The 22,618-nt window shown below is 36.6% G+C and overlaps 1 protein-coding gene across 2 annotated transcripts in view; it reads right to left on the reverse strand.

Moving 5' to 3' along the window:
• Nucleotides 1-21,711, reverse strand: part of eif2b3 (eukaryotic translation initiation factor 2B, subunit 3 gamma) — a 29,695-nt gene extending 7,984 nt beyond the window's left edge. For both annotated transcript variants that reach the window (XM_043220432.1, XM_043220425.1), the window contains exons 1-6: nucleotides 21,447-21,711; nucleotides 21,050-21,206; nucleotides 18,010-18,167; nucleotides 11,073-11,232; nucleotides 10,667-10,778; nucleotides 2,526-2,615 (exon numbers count right to left, since the gene is read on the reverse strand). In XM_043220432.1, coding sequence (XP_043076367.1) covers nucleotides 2,526-2,615; nucleotides 10,667-10,778; nucleotides 11,073-11,232; nucleotides 18,010-18,167; nucleotides 21,050-21,197 — 668 coding nt within the window. In that variant the 5' untranslated portion in view covers nucleotides 21,198-21,206; nucleotides 21,447-21,711. The remainder of the gene's footprint in view (nucleotides 1-2,525; nucleotides 2,616-10,666; nucleotides 10,779-11,072; nucleotides 11,233-18,009; nucleotides 18,168-21,049; nucleotides 21,207-21,446) is intronic.
• Between the last annotated feature and the right edge of the window lie 907 nt (nucleotides 21,712-22,618).

Consider the following 22,618-nt stretch of genomic DNA (forward strand, 5'->3'; position numbering starts at 1 on the left):
TAAAACAGGGATGTCATTCATTTAAGACAAAAAATATTTTCTAGTGTATCTGTTATTATTCTATCAAACTGATTAATCATTTAACTAATTCAAAGGGATTATTATGGCAGAGGAGCATAAAGTAATGAATAGAAATGACATAAAAGGTTGTCAATCAACACAATTTCAAGATCTGGTCATTTTTTTTATTTTATACTACATTGGTTTGGTTAAAATCAGGCAGAGTTCTACGGGGGTGCTAGATAGTGCTAATTAAATCAATAGCACCCTCTGTTAAAGCTGTAATAATGGCATTTCATTTTATCTGCATACTTTCAAATGGAAGTGTATGACAAAATAAGGATAAATATGCTTTGGGAAAATGGAGGAATAGCTGCATAAATGTAATAATAGTAATAACAAATGTAGCAGCACTATTCATAAATCCCATTGATTCCATAATGACACATTACAATTGCTTCATCAGCATGTCAAGACATTCATAATAGAATATGTGCATGTGGGTTGAAAATTTTTTTTTAATTTAAAATCAATGCAAGAGAAGTAAAATCAAGAGGAAGATTCTTGAATGTATGGTGTCTTATATAGAGAAGATATAAAGTGTTGAATCACGGTTTGGAGAAAAAAAAAAAAAAAAAAAAAATCATGAATACTTGGAGCAATTTAAAATCTACATCACTCTTTCTCAGTCTCTCTCTCTCTCTCTCTCTCTCTCTCTCTCTCTCTCTCTCTCTCTCTCTCTCTCTCTCTCTCTCTCTCTCTCTCTCTCTCTCTCTCTCTCTCTCTCTCTCTCTCTCTCTCTCTCTCTCTCTCTCTCTCTCTCTCTCTCTCTCTCTCTCTCTCTCTCTCTCTCTCTCTCTCACACACTCTGTCCCTCTTTCTCTCTCTCTTTATTTTCTTTTAGGCAAGATTAGAATTTCCATCTGAATGCAGAGAGAGAAACAACAGTTACTATGTCCATTTTCTCCTTCAGTACTCCATGGCACTGCAGGCTCAAGGGCGATGGAGAGAGAGAGAGAGAGAGAGAGAGAGAGCGAGCGAGCGAGACGGAGGGAGGGAGGGAGGGATGGATGGGGAAAAAAGAATGCGAACGAGAGAGAGAAAAGGCAGCATAAAAAAGTCAAACTACTTTGATGAGGGAAAGTGGGGAGTTGGTGAGAGCTGGGGGGGCAGATTAGATGAAATGATATTTATATCAGGGGGAGAGTGAATTAAAATGTCAAAGCGGAGAGAAGCCTCACGCTTTTTTTGAAGTCTGTGAGAGGGAGAGGACCTAAGAGAGGCCATGCACCGCACCACTTTACAGCGGGCTGCCTGGCCTCACAATGTCAGTTACAGGAGCACAAAGGGGACTGGAGGGGCAGGGGAACGGAGGGCTATTGGAGAGGATGAATGGAGAGCTGAGGGAGGAATGGAGGGGTGGACTGTAGAGGACACAGGCCCACTCCAGGATTAGAGACACTGCGAAACGACTAGTTATGTGAAAGGGGTGCTGATAAGATGCTTGCCATGAAGTGCAAAGAGCAATTTTTCTTTTTTAATTTAGGCTTTTCGAGTAAAACAACATCAACTTTCACATATTAACTAATCAAATTGAAGTGAAGAGTTAATTTGCAAAACTGATAACTTTTTTCTCTCAGAAAGCACTTTTTCCCCCGCAAATATCAATCAAATTACATTTGGATCATTTTTGATTAAGTAATAATAACTTAAATTACAAAATTAAAGTTCACTGAAAGTTTGTTTTCTGCAAAAATAACATTTCGTGCTTTAGAGTAAAAAAATAAAAAAATAAAAACACACATCTTTTTAACCTCCTGACAGTCTAGACGGCCTGACAAATGCGTTATTGTGTTCATAGACTTTATGGATGTGATTGCCAATGCGAATGCCATCATGTTGTCTTTATGTGGGGAAAAGAAAATGAAATTGGAAAAGATTTTAATGACCTTCAGTTTGTCAGATACTGAAACTATTTTTAATAGTAGGTGATGAGTTCAAAATTCACATGCGGTTCAAACGCAGATTGTGCTTTTAAATTGTACATTTTAAAACAACTTTTACAGATTTTTTTTACAGATTTTTCTTTGATTGAATACAAGCTTAAAACTTAAACTCATAACGGTTTTAAAAGAAAGTAAAATTGAAAAATAAACATTTTGTTTAAGTGTTTAGCTTTAATAAAAGCAGCTCTCAAGCAGAATGGCCTCCACAAGTTTGTGTAAAACCTGATGATCTGGATGTTATCCAGCACGATTTCGGCAAATTGATTCAATGAATGCAGCATTTGACCTTGCGTTCAAAAGGAGCTCATGCGGTCAGTGTCATAAATTTACAGACCTTATTATTTCTTCTTTTTAGGTAGTAACTATTCTTTGTTCTAAATTCTACAACTTTCTTCTTTTTTTGGCTTATCAAAATAATCCCAATAAAGTGCATGTGAATTTTTTGGCGCAACATACAACTGGCAGGAACGGACACAGAAAGCTGTGAAATTCTTCCTTCATTGGGAAATCTTGACTTACTTGTTATGTACTAGGAAATCGACCACAGATCTCTTCAGGCAGTACAGGTGGGCATCCAGCAGGCCGGTCTTGATGAGCATTCTGGGATGTCTAGAAGTGTGATATACATATAAAAAAAAAAAAAAAAAAAAAGTTAGAGAAAGGGAAGGCAGTGAAGACGGGAATCTTTGGAGTGCAAATAAAAAATAATGACAGTAAATGTGAGTAAGGAGGCTGCGGCTGCTCCAGAACAAAACGCAGGGTAAACGGGGAACATGCTTGATGGTGAAACAAAGTAAATACATAACAGCTCTGACAAAAACACTGTAAGGCACCCTGCTACCCTGGTTTCCTCAGATGTTTTATAATTAGACTATATAGCTTGCCTTTACGTCCCATGCAGTCTTTCATTTTCCTGTCTCACTCCCACTCTAATTGGTCTCTTTGAGGCACTGAGAACTATAATGACCCCCAAAATAAGAATAACAAGTGAAACACAAGTGAAGTGACACGAAAGAGAAGAAATTGAAGTTGTATATCCATTTAATCTTGGATAACATTGAAATAAATAGAACCGTTTCCATTTTTTTTTTAAACATACATTTACATCACGGCCGCGGCAATCTCAGCCGGATTACGTTTGCTGCCACAGCTTGTGAGTAGTGAGATGTCAGAAGCACCATCGGACCCCCCAGACTGTTTTATAGCCTGCCTTTGACATGAAAATGCTCCCAGAGCCCCTCCACAGTGTCACGAGAGGCCCACAAAATGGCTGCCCCCGGGGGCCAGAGTGATTCACATGGAGAAAGAGTCCAGTGCATCCTGACGAACTACACAAAGTGTTACTAAAGGTAAAGCAGACTAGACAGAAACGCAAGTTAAGCTGTCAGATGTATGTGAGGACTTCCAGTCACATGTTTGGGGAGAATAGTCTTTACATCAAGATTACCGGGTCAAGGTTTTGCTCAGTGGCCTCAATTCATAATGATTCAAGGCTATCAAGCGGCACAATTGCTAGAACGCAAAACATAAATTGAAAAGCATTTTAAGAAATGGATAAAAAAAAAAGTTACAAAAGGTAAAAAAAGATATACAAAGGAATGATGTGTGTGTGTGTGTGTGTGTGTTTTTGCTGTCAAATGATTAATCGCATACAAAATAATCGTTTTTTTTAAATAAGACATTATAAATACAAACACATGCATGTATATATTTGATAAATAATCGTTATATACTGTATGTGTGTGTAATTGTATATTCACATAATAAATATTTAGAGCACACATGTATAATATAAACCAAATCTTTTATTTTGGATGCGTTTGACAGCACATATAAATTTATATAGACTTCTGATTACTGACTACTCAGACTTTTGAAGCTCACTGTACACTCCCACCTATAGTAACGCACCGCATGCAGGCTTCATGCCGGACGACCTGTTGTAAACACAGAACAGGAGGACCCCCCCTCCATCCACCCCCGGTGACATTTACGAAGCGAGAAGGTAAGAGAACCATCTCTCATCCCTAGAGCTTTACCGTTTCCCTCCAGCGGATAACGCACAGAGAGCCTGAAACGCTGCAGTTCACCCAAATCTCAAAAACAGACTGGATGTGTGTAAATCAGAGTGTGTGTGCGTGTGGATACATTAGAAATAAATTACGATGACACTAGGCTTTTCCGTTAGCCAGCGGTGGCTGGATTCCTGAAAAGCAGGAAAAGTGCGTGCGGAGACAGAGGAACGTTCAGATGTTTTCTACTACATATGGCACCAATGTGCTCGGCTCACACACGCAGACTGCAGGGAGAGATCCAGAGGAGGTGAGGAACGAACAAAGGCATGACACACTGATTTATGGGAACACCCAACATGTGACATCATGGTCTGGCACCTGCGGGCAGGAGAATGAGTGAATCAGAGAGAACGATGAGTCGAATGAAGGAGTGATGAGTAACAGATACAGATCCTTGCGGTTTTGGAGAAGGAATGAGTGTTAAAGACCGGGGAATAGAAGGTCAGGAGAAAGATCAGACTGCCAAACAATGAGGAACAGGTGCCGTTTATGAAGTGCAGACACTACAAGGATCACAGTGGAAAACATTACTACGAATCAACTTCTCGGTCAAACTACTCACTTGTATTGGAAGTTATAAAAATTAAGTGAGGGGTTAAAAAAAATATATTGCTATGTATTGAGATTTAAAACCCCTGAAATAGCTCAAGATACTCCTTAAACGAAAATGTAGTGGGGTAGTGGTTCTTAATCTGTGGGCCTGAGAAAACTTTCAAAGTAGGAAACAGAATAATTTAAAAGTATTTGAATTTTTTATTATTAATTATTATTATCATTCAATCTAACTTTAATGTAAATGAACAAGCTATAATGAAGATGAAAACTTTATTTTTATTTAAATTTTTCTTTACCTCAACTAATGCTTTTATTGAAGGACCTATTCAGGAATTCAAAAAATAATAATTATATTAAAATACTTATATTAAAATACTTTTTTCTAGCATTTTAAATTGAAAGAAAAAAATTAAGTTATTTGTTTTGATTTTGTTTGTTTCTTTCCTTTGAAAAAAACAACAACAACACACATTTCTGGAATACGGAACATAACTTGATATTAAAATATCCTAATTCTAATCTGAATATTTGAATATCATATTTCTTTTGATTTTGCCTTTTTTTTTTTTTTTTTTAAACATACAGTTCTGGAATATGGAATATAACTTTTTTTTCCTTTTCATTTTCTTAACCTACAGTTTTTATTGAAAAACTGTTCTGAATACTCTAAATAAATAATAAAAAAAAAAAAAACAGATAAAAAGAAACAAAATGAACACTGTGCAATCCAGTTTCCCCCACTTTCCAATACTTAAGGTCTCTAGTCTGCGTGACAACATGGACACAAAAAAAAAAAAAAAAAAAACAGACTTTGCTTAAATTATTGTAATCTTGAAGCAACTGTCATGAAATGCCATTTACTGCAGTGCTCCAAGTTAAAACTCTGCTGTAAAACCAAATGTCTGCAACAGTTTCCATCAATCACATTCCCTCGCTGTCTGCTTCCTACTCAAGCTGACAAGGATGACAAAAATCTGGAAAAGGCCTCCAGGGTTGTGAGTGACTCACACTATTAGTTTTAATGGCTTACTACTATAAAGCCCAGCACAAAGAGCAGCATTACAGCGCAGTGAGGTCATATGTTACAAAGTGCGCCATCGAATCTCCCCAAGCAAATTTATCCAGGCCTCTTTAAACCCGGGTGCCCTGCAAGACGCGAGGCCTTTTGTTCTGCGCTCGCGCATCTGAATCGGCGGAGTAAATAACTAACAAGACTGACAGTGGAAGAGAAAGACAGGAGCTGACTTTGGATCTGATGGGTTAGTAAATCTTAGCACAGGACATATGGCTCACACCTTCTCCTCAAACATCCTCAGTCGATCTGGAGAGTGTAAAGTTTGAGCAGCGTGTTTAAGAGGGGGAGCTGGATCACGCGCAATGTTAAACACTGCTCCTCGTTCGCTTTGTTAAAGCTGCGAGTGTTTAACAGTGTTAACATGCCTTTTCTCTGAGCTGTCTGAGAAAGTTTACTGCTTCCATGGCTGTCAGACTGAGATACATGCATGCTTCCTGTCCTATCTAGTCTTTCTGGATTTGTGTCTTTTAAATCTAGTGTGTTATAGTGCGTAAGTGCTGGAAAATTGTGAACCAGGAGTCGATGAATATTATTTGCTGTCCAAATACTTCAGAAAGTATGTGTCGCACTTTACAAGAATAGATAGCTCAAAAAAATAAACATTTAAAAGTGTTATCACTTAAATTTAAGAGAGTTTCTTTCTTTCAGCTGAAAACAAAAGAGGATATTTGGAAAAACGTTGGTAACCAAAGTTCAATTATTATATAATCTGCAAATAATCTGATGAAGAAATCCTGCCATCACAACTAAAACGTTTAAAAAGTTTTAGTAAAAAACTAATTGGTAACGCTTTATTTTAAGGTGACATAATACAGAGTAATTACCTAATTAGGTACTTAGTAGTAGCCATTGTACTTAAATAAACGGCCTGTATTTTCAGTTTGCAATTATGTAGATTATGTAATTATGCAGATACTGTTACATCTGTTGATCTGTTATACAAGTACAAACTTGATACAATTTATTTTAGTACCTTATGCCCGTGTAATATTATGTAATTTTTATATAATTAGAAAGGTATTTCATGTATTTAAGCACATATGTGACAATATTTGGTTACACAAGTAGCTGTTACAAATATGTAACAGTGGCAGTCTATTATGTCTATATAATAATAAACTGTATGTACAAACTGTTCCATAACTAGGTAATTACTAGGTATTATAGACACAGTAAAATAAAGTGTTACCAAAAAGTTTTATAGTATTGAAATTAATGACAAAAACAAACGGAATTAAATGTAACTTATACTAAACTGAAAAATAAAATGTTCATTTATAAATGGTAAAAATGCTATAATAGAATATAAATATTACTAAATCACTAGCACAATTTGAGAGACAATTTTAAGTGAAAAAAAATAAAAGATCAACGTTACAGCAACCCTAGAAACACAAAAGGGCCATCAGTAAGATGTACTTCAACACTGCTAGTGCTTCTTTTTTGATGATGAAAGCGAGCTGGCAGAGTTGGCACCTCTGCAATGACATTTCTAGCATTACAAGCTATCACACCATCCAACTAAATCTTATGCCAAATTACAAGACGGCGCAAAGTAAATTGCTAAATCTGCTTGAAGGATTTTCCGACCAGTGCAGGACATGTTTTGTCTAACCCAGATATTATAAATTGGACTGGTCTAAAGAGTAAGGATTCTGCATAAATCAAATCTCTTCCAAGGCTGGCAAAGTGACTATTACATAGCTAGCTGTCAACAGCCGGATGGAGAACATGAAGAGTGTTTGTGTTAACGAAGCTTTCTATTCAGCTGGTGAATTTTGCAGAGTCACAGACCAGGCAGGAGATCGTTTTGTTGTGTATTAGGGGAATGTGTATATTTTATATGATAAAATATGAATTGAAAAAATGGCAGTGGCCATAAAATAAAAAACACTGAGAAATGAGCTTCTAAAAGAGACATTAATAGAGCCACTTTTGAGCAAATTTGAGCAACTTATAGCGTAGGGCTGTCTACATTTTAAAGCAATTAAGAAATGCTTTCACCAATGCATAACCTGGGCTACGTTTACAAAAAGTTTTTACCCTTGCATTTTTAAAAGGTTTCATGCGTACAATGTTTTCAAGACCATTCATGTTTGCACACATTCGCGAAAACTATCAAAAACATTGTATAATGCATGCCAGGCCAGCAGCAGGCACCGTCACCTTGTTAGGAAACAGTACCTGTAGGAAAGTGATGATTAGCTTTTTGTGGGCGGGAACTGTGTCGCTAAAAACACCACACCAACTGCTGCTCTGCTCATTCATAGCGATAGCAGCTTTAGCTAACTCTTGAACAGCAGCAACACTAACATACTTAACATGAATTATGTACGCACATGACTTCACCCTTTTCAAAGATTCCCTTATCTGGTGTTTACACCGAAACAGTAAATGGTGCCGTTTTCAAAAACTATGCGTTTTCGGTCCCCAAAATGCCATTGTGATGAAAAACGGACAAGCAAAACAAACAAAAAGCTTCCCATTTGTGGCTGAAAACATTGTTATTTAAACAACCCCTAAGCGTACATTTTCATATCGAAACAATTCTGAACAAAACTACATGTCTAACTTCAAAACGTGTGTGCATGTTTGCCAAACAGACATAGAAATTAACAACATATTCGATTAAAATATGCATTAGGTAAACATAAAAGAAAAGGATAAATCTGTCATAATTTATGCATAAATTTACATCATTTACCTTCACATTATTTCGAAATGTCATGACACACACACAAATAAAAATAAAGAACACTAGGGCCAAATAAAATTGGACCCCATTGACTGTCACTGCAAGTATCTTGTATTCCACAGAAAGAAAGAAAAATATAGGTGTAACAGCACTAAATTTTGGGTGAACTATCCTGTTAAGCCATAATAACAGACAGAAGACAGTGTTTTTACAGGTCTTATAAATAATGAGGACTGGCTTAACACATGTGGACTGCACATATAGGCTCCGCTGTGCCTGTATAAACACACATCCAGACAATGCCAAGGCTCAGAGACAACTCAGACAAACAGAGCAGTATCTGAAGTACTGTTAAACATTAGCAGACATCTCTCAAACTGCACCGAGAATTCCTTTGTCCTTCAGAACAGCCCTAGAAAGAAATGGCCAGGTCACATACAACATCAAAAACAACATTTTTTGTTGACATTATTATAGAAGCCTCTTTTTTGCGATAAAATAAAATTAGAAAGCCATTTCAAAATTTTTACATTTTATCTTTTTATCTAGTTTATATCTGGAAAAAGATTATTTTCAAAACTTTTTCATTCGTTTGTCATATTTAAACGCCATTCATTTTTGCTACAGTAAAAAAAAAACAAAAGCGTCTGGCTTTATTTTATATAAAGTAATTTACTTTTTATTTTGGATTTGAGATTTGACTCAAAATCATTATTACTTTTTCAAAACTGTTTATACTTTGAATGCATGTTTATATTGTGAGAATATATTTGCATTAGGCTAGTGCAGTACATTACCAAACATCAGATTAGGCAGTGTGTGTTCATTCTCCCACTCACCAGACAGCATGCTAACAGCTGCTGCAACCCTTCTATTACTGAGGAGGATTTACAGTGGCAACGACTCCCCGAATTATTTATGAGCTCCCAACACAGCCGCATATGGAGCCCTATCACACATTTCTCCTACACCCAGACCCTGATCACCCCCACGCAACCAGAAAAGGCAGGACCTTTTGCCCCTAGGGCCCAAAGCACAGGCCCCACGCAAGGTGCTGACAATCTGAGCTGCATTTCCAACATCAGGCCTTAAACACAAAAATGACAGCTTCAGATAAAATTAAAAGTGCTGAGAGGAAAGACAGAAGGAGTTTCTAGGGCAGTTTGAGCTAAACCATTTATTTATTTTTTTTTTTAAATATGGAGTTTACCCTGATCTAAGTTTCCATTTTGGTTACAAAATGCATATTTCATTAACAACAGTTTGGCAAATAATACTTTTATTCATGCATTATTAAAAGCTGTTGCATTTGAATTCTAGTCATCAAAAGATTCTTACAGTTAGAGAATCTTGGGAAAAAAAAAATAAATCACGTAAGCACATACGTCTCGTAAATTTACATAAAATATATTAAAATAAAAACAGTTACATTATATCAGTTATATTAATATTTGACAACATCATTATTATAATTATTACTAAATTTGATCAAATCAACGCAGCCTTCATGAGCATAACAGACTTCTTTCAAATACCTCAACATTCCCCAATGTGTAGATATCATGCAATCTAGTCAGCAGTGTATTATGCATCATTAGCAAAGTATAAACTATTAAATTATGCTGTTTAAAAAAAAAAAATACATCTGCACTTAAGCATGGGTAAACCGTCCACAGATGAGGAGAAAATGGCTTCTGAAATTAAGTACTCGTACATTAAACACTCATCAGATAAAACAGTCTAATAAAATGTATTTTCTCATAGTTCTGGGAAAGAATACACACAGATCCAAAACCTCAGACACAGAGAAAATCCAAAGAAAAGAGAAAATAAATGAGAAAACGGTAAAAGAAAGACAGAGCAGAAACGTAGAAGTGGGACGGAAAGGAAAGAAAGCTGAAAAAGAGTTAGGATCAACAGTTAGGAAAGACGGCAGCCCGCTAAAACAGATTTGACAGGCAGCACTTATAACAGGCCTGTGCGGACGAGGCCCCAGTTTTATTAGCCAGCCCACATAAACAGCAGGTCATCGCCCCGTGAGGCCACCATTGTTCTGAGAAAACAGCACCACACTGAAGGAAGTGTTTAAATTCTATTTAGACCAATGCACATCCCCTCAACTCTAAGTCCAAAGTATTGTACAACAATGACATATCTGCTTTAATTAAAAAAAAAAAAAAAAAAAGGCCAGATCAACATATTTGGGTTTTCAAAATAACAATAAATAAATGAAATAAAATAGTCCTGGCTAGACACTTACTTGCGCATGATTGACTTCCGGAGAATAAGGCCTTCCTCCAGGTCTGCCTCATTGGCCATGAACAGAAGCCTCTTTCCCGTGACATCCACGCCTACGAAGTCCCGCTGCTCTCCTGCCACAAGGCACAATTCCATTCTGTCACAGCAAACTCGTAAAATATGACAGTGAGATATTGTACAGTCAAACTGTATTTTGGCTTAAGACAGATGGTCAGTCAACAACCTTGATGATCCACAAGAATGCAAAATAATACAGTCAGCTGGGATGCGTTTTTTTTTTTGTTGTTTATATTGGGAAGAGAGAAAATGGTCAATAAATTGTTTTTGGAGACGGGGCAACAGCAGCACTCCGTTCGAAACCACAACATCTTTTTCCTGCTCAATCACGTTTGTGTGAGTAATAGTACCTGCTTTCTTCTTGCCCTTTTGGCCAGGGACAGTCTCTGTGAATTCATGCACTTTGCTCATGAGCATCGACAGGGTGGCGTTGTGTGCACGAAAGAGGTCCACAACCTCATGTAGAGCCACATCGGTTATCAAATCACAGCTCACCACCAAGATGTCTGTCTGTGGGAGAGAAAAAAAGACAACAAATCCTATTTAAACCAGCATCAAGACAGAACAATCCAGCTTTTCCACCCACAATTTGATTATAATATCCACTGGAAAGGCGATGTGTTCCCTACACATAATTAGAATGATTACTTTCAGGTTTTCAAATCACCACTTTGGTTGAAACACTTAAATAAACATTTTTCTTTTGTGCCAATGGGAATGTTTTTCAAGTATTCGCTACAGACATTTAGCATCTTCTTTGTTCTTGTGGAATAGAAGTCAGAAATGCTATACAGAAATATTCCTTAATTTATTACACAGAGAGAGAGAGAGAGAGAGAGAGAGAGAGAGAGAGAGAGAGAGAGAGAGAGAGCGAGAGAGAGAGAGCGAGAGATTGAAGAAAACAAAATGGATTTATTTCATTTTAGAAAATAATAAATCTTTGAAAAACAAAATAAGGATTTGAAATTTTAATGTTATTATAACCTAAACAAGCTATGTGAAATTTTGAAAAAGAAAATAGCTGTTTTCATCTTGCCACTTTCCTGCCAAAGAAAACACATTTTTACTCAAATTAATCAAAATGGATTTATAGCACTCTGGAACCAAACTTTTCATATTAAATAAGTTAGCATTGTTCTAGGAAATGGAAGATGCGTACCAAGCTTGGAAACCAAAAAAGCCAAAAAAAAATAAATAAAAAAATAAAATAGGACAACATCCAACAAATTCCAGCGTTCCTGGAGCACAACTTGTGCTGAATGGTCAAATTAAGCTTGGTATGGTTATATTTATGGATCTGTTTTATCTGATACAATTAGAATAGCACATAACCATCACGTTGGGCTATCTTGCTATGGCTAAGGTCAATATTTCACACCTCAGACATATTACCCCAGCTTGTTATTAGGCTATTATTTAAACCCCATGTACAAACTAGCTACTAGCACAATGATCTCCTAAAACTGGCTGGTTCATTAAATAAAACCAACAACAACCTGGTTTTCACATATCCTGAAGAAAAGGGGGTTTTGGCTCACAAAACAATGCAACAATGCCTGATGACATGTCAATGGCCTAAGGTTCTCCACTTCACGTATGAAAACTCTTGACGATAGATAAAAGAAATGAGAGCAGTGTAAGAACACGAGAGACCCAATCTTTAAAAAAAAAAAAGCACTGTTATCTGCCACAGTTTGCGTGAGTGCGTCTATGAGTGAGCGCAGGCATGGAGGGGAACCCAGCGATAAATCCTGCTCTCCTTTGCCATTGTTTCTGTTTGAGTTGTCTGGTTCCCATCTGGTCTGTCCATCTCAGGCCTGTGGATAAATAAACATGGGAGCAGGAGTGGTGAACAGCCCGTTAGAGCGTGCCTGGCTCAGGGAGAGCTGCATGCCTCATTGGGGAGGCCCAGGGAGAGGCCCTGCCGTGACGCTGTGCTCTGCTCCGATACAGTTCCGGTTCTCTTGTACTGGTCCTGGAGCAGAAGGCCCAGGAGCCACCGGAGCACACATGCTCAAAAGATAACAGGGTGCACAGCGCTGTCTGTTTAGAATGAGCTAAATGTGCTACTAAAAGGAAGGAGAACAATCCCTTCCTACTGACCACTGCAAACTCAGAAAGGACGACTTGGAGCTAATGCACATATGAAACCTGACAGCAAAGTCAGAGCCTATAGTGAACATATTCTATACCGAATTGGGGGGGAGGGGTCTGCATTTATTATTATTCGAAATGCTCAAAATTTTATTTAAAAAATAATTACTTGAAAAACAAAAGGGACACCTGAATTTTAGAATAACTTATTTTAAATGCTCATAATGCAATTAATATAATAAACAAAGATTAATATAACATTAGATTGTAAAAACCTGATGAGCCGTGTTCAAAGCAGTTGTACGATAGCTGATACACACGCGGTCCTCTGATCACACATCTACTTAAATTACTACATTGCTTGCCAAGCGTAAACTGTCTAGAGTTAGACTAATGAACTACATTACTTGGCAGCAGAATTGTTTATTCTAATTATTTATATTGAGCATATCATAATACAGTTGCCAGTGTTCAATTAAAGTAATCAGACCCAAGGGGCTGTGCCTTTCAGCAATGTCTATCCCAGAGGTTCTCAAGACTTTGAATGGTTTTATCATCCAATTTTTGGTTTTATTAATATTGTATTAGTTTTAGAACTTTTTTCAGTTTGTTATTTCAGATCAGCAAGTAGTAAACTTAATTAAAAATATAATTTTGCCATGAATATGTTGAGGGTACTGAGATATCGAATATGTAGAAATATCGCCATGAAATAAAGGAAAGTTGAAATATGTTTAAGCCTCTTTTTCAGGTTTTCAGGACTATTTTTTCAGATTTTCATGATAATGAATTATAGGAATGCCACAATACAATATCTACCTAATAAAATGAGCTAATGTTTAGTGTTTCACTCTTTTAAACGTAGGCTACATATTTTACCTACTTTCCAACACCATGAAAATCTTGGCTCATCAAAACATGTTTTTGTTTCTTAGGGGATCAAAGTCATCTTGAGACCCCCTTGGAGGTTTGGGTCCCCAGCTTGAGAGCCACTAGTCTGTCATGACTTCTTGCTTTATTTTGTCTATGAATTCTGCAAATCCCTCTTTTCTGTGGGTACACATTTTGTGCAACTCTAGCAAGTTGAAAGCGTCATAATAGGAAGTGTTTGGTAAGGGGAATAAACCACCTGTCCAACTGAAGTGAAGACCCTTTGGTGGCAAATGGTAGATTTTGTTGACCCTAAAAAGCCAAAATCCATCTTCCAAAAATAGAGAAGTTGAAAATGAAAACACTTTAGTTGTACACACATTTTACGGTTCTGCCATTCGTTGAATTAAAAGGGTAGTTCAAACAAATATTTAGTTTTTGAGTCATTTTTGAAAATGTGATATTTGTCATGCAAAAAGAATAAGAAAGGCATTCGGATTTGGAATGATTCAACAAACCTTTTTTTATTCTTGGGTGAACTATTTCTTTGAGACTGATCAGGTCACTGCTGCCAATACACAGGCAATGTCTGGAATGGTGTACTTCAGTCGGAGAGTACACAAAAAGAACAGAGCGAAGGAAAAGCAACCACATAACGGCTAATGTTGAACATTGAAACATTTACCATGACTTCACAGTCGACCAAGAATGTCCACTGATGAAACGTAAAAAATGCGACCAATGCCAGCCCACCCATCGTAAACCACCCAAGTAAATCGATCTGTCGCTACAGCTCTAACCACTTAACATTTCATAGCTGGGGTTTCTATTTTTGAGGGGACCCAACAAGTGGCCAAATGCCTGAGGCCTGACAACGGCAGTGCCCTCTTGGCCGCTGGGAGGGGAGGGAGTTAGGAAGGCTGGATCAGCGGCCTGCCTTAGTCACAGAGCCTCTGAAGGTCTGGAGTGGGCGTCAGCTGTTGGATCATCTGAGCGCCGCTGACGCTGGGTCTTTCAGTAGGCCTTGGTGTTGCGCTGCACTGGAGGAGAGGCACAGGGAGGTCAGGCCACCCACAGACACTTCCAGTTCTGCTTGGCTGCCCCCTGGGCCAGCCAGGTGAGACCACCCAAGAGCAGAGCAGAGGAAGAGACGGGAAAAAGAGGGTGGAGAGAGGAGGACAGGATAAGAGGGAATAAAAAAGGAAGGGAAGTAGAAATGGTGCTCACACTAGTATGCCACTGCAGATATGCCTGTCATGACTGTGCTAGGTTGTATTAAAAAAAACAATACACACATTTAACTCAAATTTTTGAATGTGAACAGGAAAACAAAAAAGAACAAAAAAGACGGCTGTCCTGAAAGTAAAATTGAAATATGGGTGCTAGAAAAAAAAAAAAATTCTAGATAGTTTTGAGAAACTGGTGGCAATTAAAACTTTTCAAATAAACTTTTTTTATATCTGTGTGTGTGTTAATTTCACAAAAAACTAAAGTATACTCAGACAATTGTATTTTTTTAGACAACAAACCTCTAAACAATATTTAACACTTGTTTAACACTGCATAAAAAGAAATGTATTAATTTCTTTTAAAAATTACATTATGAAATTTAGAAATTACAGAGTTAGAAAAAAAATGAAATCTAAAATATATAAACAAATAAAAAAATATGAAAGTATACACATTATATTAATTTTGAAATAAATAAATATAATATATATATATATATATATATATATATATATATATATATATATATATATATATATATATATATATATATATATATATATATATATATATATACACACACACACATACACATATACATATATACATACAAACATATAAACATACACACACACACACACACACACACGTATGTGACAATAGAAGCCAAAAATAAAGCAAAAAAGAAAGGAAAAGAAACTGCATTCTGAAAACTGCTGAAGAAAAACGCTAGTGCAAACAAAGATGTACTGTATAAGTGCATTTTTCAGGAAAAATAAGTACACAAGTTGATCCGAGAACGACTTGATCCCAGTGAACTCGGAGCCTTATTACTAACAAAAGCCAGCAGAACGCTACACAACACGAACATTATTCAGTTTCTGTACAAACATTGACTCAATGCATCAGTATGAACTCAAACACAGGTTAATGAAAGAGAGTTTTAAGAGTCAGGCACTCTGTCAGATGCTTCCATTATGTCCATGTTGTTTGCTGAAGCAAGGGAGTAGACTATGTGTTTAGACCATACAATAAATGGGGATTTAGGGCCCCTATTGCCAGCGCTCATCTCTCAACACGTAGTGGGGCTGTTCGTGCACTGGAGGGCTCTGCAACTCAATGCTTTTAATCTCTCATTTCTCTCTAGGATTAGAAATAAACGCATCTGTGCTGTTAGCGTGCTCCAGCAAGCCCTCCTCCTCAACATTCCCTTTCCACTGCATTGATATTTCTTGTCAGTTAATCTCTTGTGATAAGCGTTCGCACATGTTCAAGACATCCCTCTCTCAGAGATTTTACACTTTCATAAGTGTTGTGTGCAAAGGTATGATACACATGAACAAATGCACTAATGCGTCTGATAGACAAAATATTTTCACCTTTCTGGAAGAAACTATTTCACCTTCTCGCAGCTGCTATATTGATATATATATATATATATATATATATATATATATATATATATATATATATATATATATATATATATATATATATATATATATATATATATATATATATATATATATATATATATATAGAAAGAAAGACTGTCTTTCTAGACATTTTATTCATGGAAAGATTGGGGGTAATTGTAAAAAATAAAATAAAAACATCTTTATTTGGCATTTGTGCTTCTTTGTCCAAAATGACTCAAATTCCAAAAAGGTTTTTTTTTTCCCCAGAAATGTAAGATTTTCAATGTGGTTTCAGACATTTTCATTCCCCACTGTACTATTTAAACAGACATGTCTTGCTCAAGGATACGATGCTGAAAGCTCATGGATCATCGCTTGTGGGATTTGAACCTACAACCCTTTGGTTACTAGCCCAGATCTTTAACCACTAAATTACACCACACCCAAGGAACAGAAAAATACTGTTTCTGTGACTAGTTTTAAACAACCTTGAATCCAACAGTGACCCTAAAAGCCCACCGGGACGTTTCCTTACTGCCCAATTCCATCTACACAACAACTCTTACACATGTCCTGCAGGCCCATGAACGCCAGCAAGGCTTGAGGAAGGGTTCTGACATCATGTGTTTGTGGAGTTAGCCGTCTCTGGCTGCTGGGCTTTCAACAGGTGAAATGAGGCACTCTGTGGAGTTGGACCCATCGGCGCGGGGGCTGCACGGATCAAAGATCCCCCTGTGGCACACAGGATCTGCCCCTCACATCATTCCACTGACCCCAGGCCAGCTCACATGGGAGACAGGTGAGGCTGTGTATGCCTGCCAGGCTTTTACACGCCTCTGGGCACACGCTCACGCTTACATGGACGTGCATGCTCACGCTGTTATTATATTTCTTCCATTTAGTCACCATGCTATGGTTAACTCCAAGAGGAATGATTTAGAGTGACGAAAATTCATCACATCATTGTGTTACTAACTCTTTTATGACCCTCCTTCATCACTGAGCACTCCTTACATGTCAAATCAGTTAATACATCATTACTGGCTACACACCAGTCCACAAACATTATTTAGGAAATATTTATGAAACGGCAAAATGCTGAAATCCATCATTAGATAATACCATTATGCCATTTAAAATAATTCCATGGCATTTTTGTGTTAAAAAAGGTGAATAAGGTCGACTTTGTGATTCCAACAAAGCATGAATTAGCCTCCTGGAACTTTAACACAAACTGTTCTGGGATGGTAGAATAATCTTTCAGAATCTTTCAGATTTCCCTCTCATTTTAGGAAGTTTATGGTTTGGGTTGTGGTCAAGGATATTTCCTTTAAGAGGAATGTTGTTTCACGACCAAGATTTTGATCCTATTCAAAATCAGTCACAATTTTGGAATTTTGCATTGAAGCACTTCACATGTTACTGTAAAGCTTAAAAAAGTCTTACACATTGCTAGCAGTAGAGGTAAAAAAATATTTTTGTTGCTACAACAACTGTATATGAAAATATTCGGTTTCATAATATTATTAATATTAAAGCATGAAATCAGCTTGTTTCAAACATAAAATTTGCATCGCCCTCCCTTATTAAAAAAAGCAAGAGGTCTTCTTGACCATTCAACTATAAACAAGTCTGGTTTTTGTAATTTCTCCTATGATACGGACACCTGACGCACCTTGATCTTCTGCTGTATGTGTCGAAGGGCATCTGCGGTGCCCATGTCAGCTTCCTCCTGAATACATACAACATCCAACCTCATCTTTACATCTGACTTCAGGCGCTGATCAGTGCTCAGGGCCTTCTGAACCTCTTTAGTGGTTATGACAATCACCTCTGGAAAAAGAACATAATGATAACATCAAGATGAATCAAGGATTTAACCAAAAGCATAATACCCTGTGCTTACCAAAGCAGCATGTATTTGATCAAAAATATCTGTAAAACATTATTACATTTTAAAAGAAGTGCTTTTGACTTAAAAAATTAAGGTATCTATTCCTGTGATGGCAAAGCTGAATACTTTTCAGTCATTCACTGAGGAATAATTTTTTGTGGAAACTGTGAAACTTATTTTTTTCAGGATTCTTTGATTAATACAAAATAGAGAAGATTATTATTTGTAATAGAATTAATTTGTAACATTATCAATATCTTTACCATCATGTTTAATCAATTTAACGCACCCTTACTAAATAAAAATCGCACTGCCCAACATTTTTTAATGGTAATTTATAAAATTATGCAGTGAGGCAGTTTAGATAAGATTTGTTTTTTTGTGGGAAAACAGGAGGTGGTTTTGTTTCACTACACCACTAGTTAAGCACAGCACACTCTTTACCTGTGATACCTCAGACTTGTAAAAATATATATATATTAGACAAAACACCTTCAATTGAGTCTTTGTGAGTTATTTGTCATGTGCCCAATGTCAGAAACTTTCAGCCAACTGGAAGAAGTTTGCCCCAGAATTCTGCTTCACTGCGTAAATATTTTCTAACGAAGCAGCTTACCTACCATAGTTTGTGCTAAGACTTGTAAAAGCTAATTGCAGGGTCTTGCTGGCTGGCACTCTGGCTGTTAACAGGACAGACTGTGCCACACATAAAGGTGCATACTGTACTGCTAGGCAGGCAAAGGGCCATACCCACAAACTCCACACCAGCTGGATCGCATGGTTAGTCAATACAGCTAGGTGTGAACAATAAACATTTCATTATCGTGAAGGCATTAAACACAAATACTCAAAAAGGTACACGTGCCCTACTGGCTCTTAAATGTGGTAAAGCAACGAAGTGAACACAGGGCTCTAATTGAACGGTTTGGATTAATTTTTTTTAAAAGGTATGGATGTATTTTCTGTATTCTAGGATTAAATCTATATAAATATAAATATATTTAGCCTAGGATTAGGACTGACATGTAAAATTATTTTTATATGTAGACATTAAGACATTTAATATGTCTAATAATTTATTATTTAAATACAGTCAATTAGTCATTTTAGATGCACATTTATATATAAAATTGCATATTGTTCCATGCTATGCTAGTTTTTAAGAGTGGCCCTGATGAAGGTCTCCTACTTCTGAGCTATGTGGAGGAAAGCTGGCCTAACACATAAGGCACTCCGCCATTTATCCCCAAGTACTAGACTGCAGTTGATTTATTACGGAGTTGAAACGATCCAAAATTAGTTGTCTGGGGTGCATTTGACTCTATGTAATTGTATCTTGGCTTTATTACATTTGTCTTTTACCAGTCCAGTCTGTCAACCAGGCAATACATTCACCTCTGCAATTTGAATGTATAAATTTAGGACACTTAGTCATCCCTCATCTTTATTTATATGTACTGATGATGTACAGCCTTATAAAGCATAATACGCTGTCAAAATATCCAAACAGCAAAATCTAGTTGTTTTTATCCAGCTCCTACTCCCTGACTAAAAGAGTCCTGACACTAAAAAACGAGAAGCAACATAACTGCTGGTCTGTGCGGGTGGCTTTTAACATGGAAACCATGGCATTAGAGTATGTCAGTTGTAAAAACGGCTCTACCTTTCCTATTTAGGAAATAAGGACTTTATTAGTACAATTTAAGCAGCCTGCGCAAATGATTACCACCTGCAGCTTAAATGTGCTGTAAGCAATTTCAGCTGTTTTGTTAACTTCCACCACGCACACCCACTTTCCAAAACCCACTCCCAAAAGACATGTCATCCAAAACCATGCAAAATGATTCACAGACAGACAGTTTCTGATTGGCTCTAAAATCATGAGTTTGGCCTCAACTGTTTTCGGTTTGTTGTTTACAGACCAAGACTGCCAGAGAGAAATGTTTCCTGGTCAGCCATTTCAGTGATTTTCTCCTAGTTACTGCATCAGTTCTTTTCCTTATTATCTTGATTCAACTATGGTAAGCATACAAGTATATTACAGGAAGCATGCAATTCTTTAACAGTATACCAGTCATAATTATTAATTTAAAGATTATTTTAAAATAAAATCTCACAAGAAAAGCAGCTTAAAGTGCTTTACGATATTTACAGAAACATTACAATAAGTACAAAACCCCTAGTAAAATACCATACTATAAAAAAAGATCACACATAAAATCCATTTTAAATGCAAATAAAATAATATAAACAACGTTTAAAAAATATATATACACATGCAATCTATAAGAAGAAATGTAAATAATAATAATAATAATAATAATAATAAATACAATAATAACACTGGATTTTTTTTATATATCTGTAGTTTTAATCTTTATTTACATTTTAGTTAAGTATATCAAGTACAAAATACATTTAAATGAGAAAGTTATACATACACATACACACATACACATATACACACACACACACACACACACACACACACACACACTAGCAGGTATGTATGCTATTGAATTGCATTTTTAATTAAATCACTTTTTGTGTTCTAAACAGGAAGAGCCAATTCCTAATCCTCTTTGGCACTCTGCTAATATTAAAAAAATATAACTATTACCAAATATTACCACAAAGCTAAGCAATGTTAGAAACAGCCAAACACTTAAGTGATTTGTAGTAAATAAAAGAACAATAAGTTACCCATATTCCTTTATATCAGAAAACACTAAACATCTGAAAACAAAAACACCAACATTTCTCACGTGACACAATGTTACGTTTAAAGACCATTTGTTTTCTCACATGACAGTATGCTTACCTTCAAAGCCCACTCTCTCCAGGAGGTTGAGGGGGTACCAGATGAGGGGTCTGTTGCCCACAGGCAGCAGAGGTTTGGGGGTGTTATAGGTGAGATCCATCATCCTGGAACCTCCACCTGCTGCCATCAGCACCGCCTGCAGCTCCATCCCTAACACCTGCAGGACAAAACAAACAACACATTCAGTCGAACTACAACAACTCTCACATCACAATATAGCACTAGACTGTCAAACAGAACCTTACGTTGAATACTCCTTGACTTAGCTTGCTTTTCAAAACATTACTCCCGACAGGACCTTTATTACATCATCTACACAGCGTCTCCCGAGACGCACTGTGAAACATAACCGCATCTGACTCGTTTTTAGAAGTAAAGAAACACACACTCGTCTTACCTGTATTGCTAATCCAAATGTTTCTGATTTGTAAAGTATTGAGTACGTGCACGTGAAAATCCGCAGCACTGTAGCAGACGCTCATGTGAGTCTGTCACTAGACTCGCTATCTTTAACTATTACTGCTAAAACCTGTACAATCTATTTAAACACAAAGAATACAAACAAATAAAACCCATCGAAATGCTTTATCTGGAGTAGTCTACAATAACTGACCAGATATTTCGAGATGACATAAGACCGCTACTTGTAAATGATTCGTGCGGAAATCATGACCAGTAACTTTGGTTCCGCACAGAAAATCTGTTCCCATATTTGAAGCAGAATGAGAACGCGTCGATTTTCTTTTTCATTATTACATATACTATATGTTTAAAATGTGCAAATGTACAAATAGATTTTTAATTTCATTTCATTGTTTGTATAATTTGCGATTTTTTTCTTCGTTATTATTTTAATTATTACATTAATTAAAAGTAATACGAATATGACATGCTAAGTGTTCTACTGAAGCTTAAAAAAATATGGTTCATAACAATACAGCATAGCCAATAATTTTACACTTTATGAAATCTTTAATATAGTTTACATTACATTGACCAATTTATTTTCCAGTCCCATAGCGCCCAACATCCCTTAAAAAATATAATACCCATAATAAATTGCTGTAATGTGGTATTACTCACCGCTGTCATCAAGAAATAAATGACCTAAACTGACAGAAAATATTGAATGTTTCTCAAAGTGTTTGAATGTCCAATATTAATATATTATGGTTTCAAATCACCAACAACTGTAGTCTGTAACTATTTTGGCAGAGTAGTTACCAAGTTACAATATTGCACTTGATTTTTCCTTCCCGTGTCAACAATTCTATCTTTTTGTAAAGTTCACTTGGAAGCTGAGTGTATTAAGAATACGTCCAGTTTCAAGTCTTCTCTCAAGCCCAGTTCCCTCCACCCATATCCCCTCAGTCAACAGGCATGGCCCAAACCCCAATTCACAGACCTCCGATGTAACAGCAAATTGAACTCTGGGAATGTGGCTTAGCTTTGTTTTCTCTGGACAGGAGATGAGCTTCATTGGTCGCTGCCTGCAGAAGAAACATTGGAATAACAGGGCAGGCTGCCTCCATAAAAAAAAAAGCAGAAAGAAAAGTTAAAGCAAAGGAA

The sequence above is a fragment of the Puntigrus tetrazona genome, chromosome 2, assembly GCF_018831695.1.
Source record: "Puntigrus tetrazona isolate hp1 chromosome 2, ASM1883169v1, whole genome shotgun sequence".
Lineage (NCBI taxonomy): Eukaryota > Metazoa > Chordata > Actinopteri > Cypriniformes > Cyprinidae > Puntigrus > Puntigrus tetrazona.